The 5,951-nt window shown below is 56.4% G+C and overlaps 2 protein-coding genes across 2 annotated transcripts in view; both read right to left on the minus strand.

The window, feature by feature from the left end:
• The window catches only part of IL27RA (interleukin 27 receptor subunit alpha), a 21,247-nt gene extending 20,189 nt beyond the window's left edge, over positions 1-1,058 (minus strand). Inside the window, exons 1-2 of the mRNA XM_004715577.2 lie at positions 983-1,058; positions 512-635 (exon numbers count right to left, since the gene is read on the minus strand). Of these exons, the coding sequence (XP_004715634.1) occupies positions 512-635; positions 983-1,058 (200 nt within the window). The remainder of the gene's footprint in view (positions 1-511; positions 636-982) is intronic.
• A 577-nt stretch (positions 1,059-1,635) lies between these two features.
• On the minus strand, positions 1,636-3,476 carry RLN3 (relaxin 3). The gene is made up of 2 exons (XM_004715488.3): positions 3,296-3,476; positions 1,636-1,874 (listed from the first exon to the last, which is right to left on the minus strand). Exons 1-2 carry the CDS (start codon positions 3,474-3,476, stop codon positions 1,636-1,638), a joined length of 420 nt encoding a protein of 139 aa, XP_004715545.1.
• Positions 3,477-5,951: the final 2,475 nt, after the last annotated feature.

Here is a 5,951-nt window from a genome sequence, read left to right on the forward strand (position 1 = left end):
GGGTGGGCGGGGGTGGCTGTTTCTCCCCAGTGATAGAACATTTTAAACTGGACCTGGCTAAGCCCTCAGCCCCCGCCCTTGAAAAAACCGTAGACCTCATTCCCACCTTTGGGGGCCACTTCTACTCGTCCATCACTTAGCAGCATTTGAAATGGGAAACTTCGAGGGGATGATGCATCTTTAAGGGGTGCCTGTCTGCCTCTTTACAGGCTACTGCACTGCCAAATGAACACAGGTCTTTTCAGGTGCTCAGAGAAGCTAGGTTATCAGCCTACGGTCACACGGCGGAAAAGCACCTCTTAATCTCTGTGAATTTAACTCGCTGGACCTTCAGAACCTGCTCTAGGGGATGCCTGTTTCTGTGACGCGCAGCGTGCAATCGGACGACATGCGGACTCAGAGAGGAAATAGTACTACGTGGTGTGGTACACGGGCTTGAAGTTGGAGGGAGGGCAGGGATCAGGACCCGCATCCCCCTGATGCCTTTTGCCATGCCCCTTGGAGTACTCACTATTTCTGGCTCTGGAAGTGCACCGCGGAGGGGGCGCCCGGGTCTCCCAGAGGCTCCCAGGAGCAGTTCAAATCCCTGGAGGCGCCGGCTCGGTAACACTGCATCTTCGGAGGAGTGGGGCTGCCTGGACAGGGCCCTGGGATGTCACTGCCCATGCTGGCCGGCCGCTCGCTCCCGGGTCTCGGACGGAAGGGAGCCGCGCAGGAGGGGGGCGTGGGGGCGCCCCTACTCCGCTCCAGGACCACACTCCGCCCTTCTGTGCGAGTGCCTGCCACATCCTGTCGCTGCCCCCACCCCACGCACCCCAGCAGCTCGGGGCTCCCCAGCTCCGGGTGGCCGGCAGCCTCGAAGGGGCTGGAGGGGCGGCGTTGGGACCGCTCTGTCTGCAGACTGTTTAGCGGACGGTGGGGGGCACTTTCACAATGGGGGTATGGCGGCCGAGCGCCCCAAGCGGAAGCCCGGCAGACTCACCCTCGGGATGAGTCCGGAGCCACAGCAGAAGCAGCAGGGGCAGCAGGCGGAAGGGGACGGCCAGGGCCCCCTGCATGGCACCCCAGCGCAGCCGGCCAGGTGCCCGGCTGGCTCGCGGAGGCGCCGCCGCGGGAACCGCGGGAAGCAGCGTCGCCTCCCCCACCCGCCTCCGCACCTAGCTTCGCTCGGTCCCCGCCCCTTCCCGGTGACGGAGGAAAGACCCCGGGCGCCGTCGTTGGGCTGGGGAATGGGAGTGCAGAGGCCACGTGTGGGGGCGCCAAGGGCCGTGTCGCCTCCCCAGTAACACCAACACACACACACACACACACACACACACACACATGCAAAAAGTCCTTCGACACTTTTATTAGCCCTCCGGGGTAACAGGCTTTCGTGGGAGGGGGGCGTGCGGAATCGGAGGGCACGGGAAAGGAAATAGCGAGGGGCGCCAGGGGGCAGGGGTATCCTCTGGGTAGCTGCTCCAGCGGGGGCTAGGCAGAGAGCCAGCTGGCTCAAGATTGGGGGCACCATTTGACCAGGGAGGGAGGGGCCCAGCGACAGCAGGGTCGAGCCCACTCGTCCTGAAGGACCCGTGAAGCGCTGATGAATGGAGAATCCGGGTGAGTGGGCTTCAGGCTGGCTAGCACCCCGAGTTAGCAGAGGCTGCTGATTTCATTCTTGCTGCAGCCCCACCGGCAGCAGTTGTGGGAGAGGCCACCCAGGACATCACGGGCACCCCGCAGAGCACCAGGGGTTCCCGGCCAGCCGGGCCGGCCCCCATAGAAGGCTTGAGGGGGCTTGGTCAGGGCCATCCACTCGCTGGAGGACACTGCTTCGTCCAGCTCACTGGCCAGGCTCTCCGAGTCGGCTTCAGCATCAGCGAAGGCATCCCCTGCAAAAGATGAGTTGTGTTACTGCTTGGGCCCGGCTCTCCACTGGTCCCGTTGCTTCTCAGTTCTTATGATGTGCTTTCGTTGGTTAAGTGTTTGCTTCCAATCGGGCCTGGGTTCAAATTCCGGCTCTGCCACCGGTTCCGATGGGCAGGTTATTTAACCAACCTGAGCTGGATTTTCCTCTCTTATCACCCGCCGCCCCCCAACTCCTGCACTCCCAAAGGAGCCCTGGTGACGTAGTGGTTATGCACGTGTGGGGCTGCTAACCTCCAGGTCGGCAGTTTAAAACTATCGGCCTCTCCTCGAAAGAAAGACGAGGCTTTCTACTCTCGTAAAGATGTATCGCCTCCGAAACCCACAGGAGCAGTTCTGCTCCGTCCTACAGGGTCGTTATGGGTCAAAACCAACTCCTGGCACTGAGTTCTCGACTGTGCTGTTAGGCCGAGGAAACATGAATGCCAGCTCTCGGAGTTCGAGAGCGAGCAAGTCGCTTTGCTTCTCTTAGGCTGGGGTGGTGGTGGTGGTGGAGGAGGAGGAGGAGAGGGTTGGCTGTCCAATAAGGCCAATCATAACTCCCGCTTTCTGGGGCTTTATAGGGGGACATGATTTTTGTGGTTGTTAACCACAAAAAACTTAGAACAGTGTCTGGTATGGGGCAAATGCCCTCAGTCCCTTGACGACTGGGTCCACACCTGTGTGCCAGGCACTGTATTAAGCGCTTCCCTGGATGGACTCCTTCCTTTATTCTTTTCAGTGTCAATGTTATGCGATGAAGCTGCCACCTCATTTCCCAGGTAGGAGACAGACACCTAAGAGGTGGAATAATGTATAAGGACATGCAGGTATGATATTGAAGAGCCGCTGTTTGAACATGCACACACACACACACACACACACACACACACGCACACACACGTAGAGCCATGTGCTTCTGTACCTCTGTCTCATCACCAACATCTATTTCCTGCCAGGCTTCCGCCCCTGGTGACACTAGACTTCCTGTCCCTTACCTTCCCCAGACCGAGTCTCTTATCCTGCATAAACCATGTCCTTATCTGTTCCGACACAACTATGCCACTAAACAACGACTGTCATTCCTGTGCCCCATAGACCCCAGGGCTCTGACCGAGGAAGGCACTTTTAGGAGAGATACCAATTTGAAGGTGAAGCCTGGCCCCGAACCCCATGGAAGCCCATGTGTTGCCTGGCACCGCCTGGAGTGGAGCAAGTCGTTCTCAGCACAGGTAGAGAGGTGCTGGGACATCTGGCCCATCACCCCCTGTGCCCTTGGAAGGCTGAACTGCTCTCCCAAGCTGGGTGTGGGGGGCCCCCAGGCCCCTGGCCCCGAGTCCCTGCCCTCATCTCTGTCTCTGGCTCCTAGGGCCCAACCTCCCACCTGGCCCCACCTGCCCAGCCTCACCTATAGCTTCGTGGGTCAGGATGTCCGCCCGTCTCCACCGGGAGCCCCCGCAGATGAAAATGACAGCTCGGATAAACTCTCGGCCGCAGAGCTTCACGCCGTAGGGGGCCGCCCTGGCCTCGGCCTGCAGCCACAGCTCCCCGGCCAGCAGCAGCAGCAGCAGCAGCGTGCGCTTGGCCATGCTGGACAGAGAGCCTCCGACGCAGGAACAGGCTCCTGCACTGGCAGCTTCTGGGGGTGGTGATTCCACAGCCGCTGGACCCCCCATTTATATCTCCTGGCCTCCCTCCCACCTGTGTGCAGGAGCTGAGTGACCTCCTCTATCTCCCCCAGCACGGGAGAGATAAGCATGCCCCCCACCCCTCACTCTGACCTTTCCCAATCCGGGACCAAGAGATAACCTTTCACCAGGGACAGAGTGACGTGGCCCAGCTCATTGGCATCTTCCACGCAGAGAGGCAAAAAACAGTCTCATTTCGGACCAGCCCACCCCAGCCCCTGACCCCGCAAGGCTGGGCGAGAGGGTGCAGCCAGACCCTGTTGGCTGGGCCTCCCACGTCTCTTCTGTAAACATAACAATTATAAATAAATGAATAAAGATAGTAATCAAAGCAATAGCAATAGCAGTGAGCGCTCCACCCCTGACCCCCACCCCCTAGTACAGGCCTTGGGGCCTTTTGTACAAGTGTCATTCTCCCAACAACGATGACAATGGGACTCAAAGTGGAGCCAGCATTAGAAAGTCCTGGGGGAGCTGATTAGAACACAGATTTCTGGACCCCACCCCCTGCAGAGCCTGGGATTCTGCAGGGCCGGGGCACCTAGCAGTCTGTATTTCTAGTAGTTTCCTAAGGGAACCCCATGCTGCTGATTCCTGGAGTAGACTTTTCTTAGAAAGCATGTTTAGTATCTATAAGAAAACATCTCATTTCAACATCTTTTCCACATGTAATTCAGCACCTTTCATCATCATTATATTAGGCAGCCATCGCCCCCTCATTGTCTCTAAGTTTTTTCATCCCACAGTCAACCAACCAGGCTTAAAAAGGCAGCATTTGCCCAGGGAGAAAGCTCAGAAGGTCGGACAAGGCAGGGCAGAAGGAAGCACGGACCAGGAGACACGAAAGGAAAGTGGGAGAGGCGAGGTTACATTGTGGAGGCTGCAATCAGCGGCACAAAACAGGATGCCTGCGTGGGAAGCCAAGGTATTTGCCTAATGTAGGCTCAAATCACAATGCAAAATTCGAACAAAAACATAAGCGAGCTGAAGTGTCGCCATCCTTGCGTCTCAGGCCCATTCTGGCTGCATGTTTGCATTAAAAAAGTGCTACCAGATCTGTAGACAGGAAGACTCTTAGTATTATTTTATCCTAACTCTCCAACAGAGCCTCCCCTAAGCAATGACTCCCACTTGATCAACTTTTGTTTCTACACCTGTATGGGCTTAACAGTTTGATTGACACAGAAGTCATGGACCATTGTCCGCTCATTGGTTTGATGACATTAAGGAGTTGTGCCATCAAGGCCACAGTCCAGTTTCGGACATCTCCTTCATTCCCCGGGGCCCCGCTACCCCTCCGGCCCCATTCATTCATTCCTCTTGTTCCTGTCTCCCCAGATGTCATACATGGCTTTTCAGGGCTTGGGAATATGCCCAGCCAAACCATCACCCGTTCAGCAGTTCCTTCCAGTACAACTCACTCACGCTGACTACTTTCTTGGGCGCACACCCTCCTTCTCTGAGACCTTCCACGTCCGCTTCACGTGAACGCCAAGGCTCCACATCTAATCATTGATGTAGTCACTCTGATCCCATATACTGGCTGCCATCGAGTCAATGCTGACTCGCAGCAACCCCCGGTGGGTTTCCAAGAGACCGCAGCTGCTTATGGGAGTAGAAAGCCCAGCCTTTCTCCCTCAGAGCTGCTGGTGGTTTCGAACTGTGGACCATGAGGATGGCAGCCCAATGCGTCACCACTACACCACCCTAGTCCTTAAGCAAGCACAATGCTATTCAGCCAGGCTTTTAAGAAGACCTCCGGGGGTGTTTTTGCCTTAAGATTGAAAGATGATCTCAGGACCATGGTGCCAGAGCTTTATCCACCCTCTATGGATCCAGAAGGTCTGGGTGCCATTCGAAGCAGAAAGATCTGTTTCTGCATCCTCACCAAGCCACGCCCCTACCTCGCTTTGATCAGATGTCTTCTCTAGAACCGTAGGTCAAGATTGTGTTCCGTGATGGTCATCAGGCCCTCTTTCCGGTTCTTCTCCCTCGCTATTGGAGCCATGCAGACACAGCATTCCAAGTCCCCTTCCGCTTCCCGACTCCCCTTCGTCTCCAGGTAAAGGGAGACCGGTGGTTGTACCTTGGTTGTGCTCTACACATTTGGCTAGTCAAGGTATTTCATAAGGAGCCTTGGTGGCATAAGTAGGCTGCTCATCACAATGTCAGCAGTTCAAAACCAACAGGCATTCCCAGGGAGAAAAAGGAGGCTTTTAACTCTCATAAAGAGTTACACTCTTCTCCCACTACCATGACTCGAATTCGATCTTGCAAGTCTGGCTAGACCAGAGGATGTACACTGGTACAGACAGGAACTGAAAATACAGGGAATCCAGGACGGATGCGCCCTATAGGACCAGTGGTGTGAGTGGC

This window comes from Echinops telfairi, unplaced genomic scaffold (assembly GCF_000313985.2).
Source record: "Echinops telfairi isolate 266 unplaced genomic scaffold, ASM31398v2 ScPeMD7_30;HRSCAF=105, whole genome shotgun sequence".
NCBI classification, from domain to species: Eukaryota; Metazoa; Chordata; class Mammalia; order Afrosoricida; family Tenrecidae; genus Echinops; species Echinops telfairi.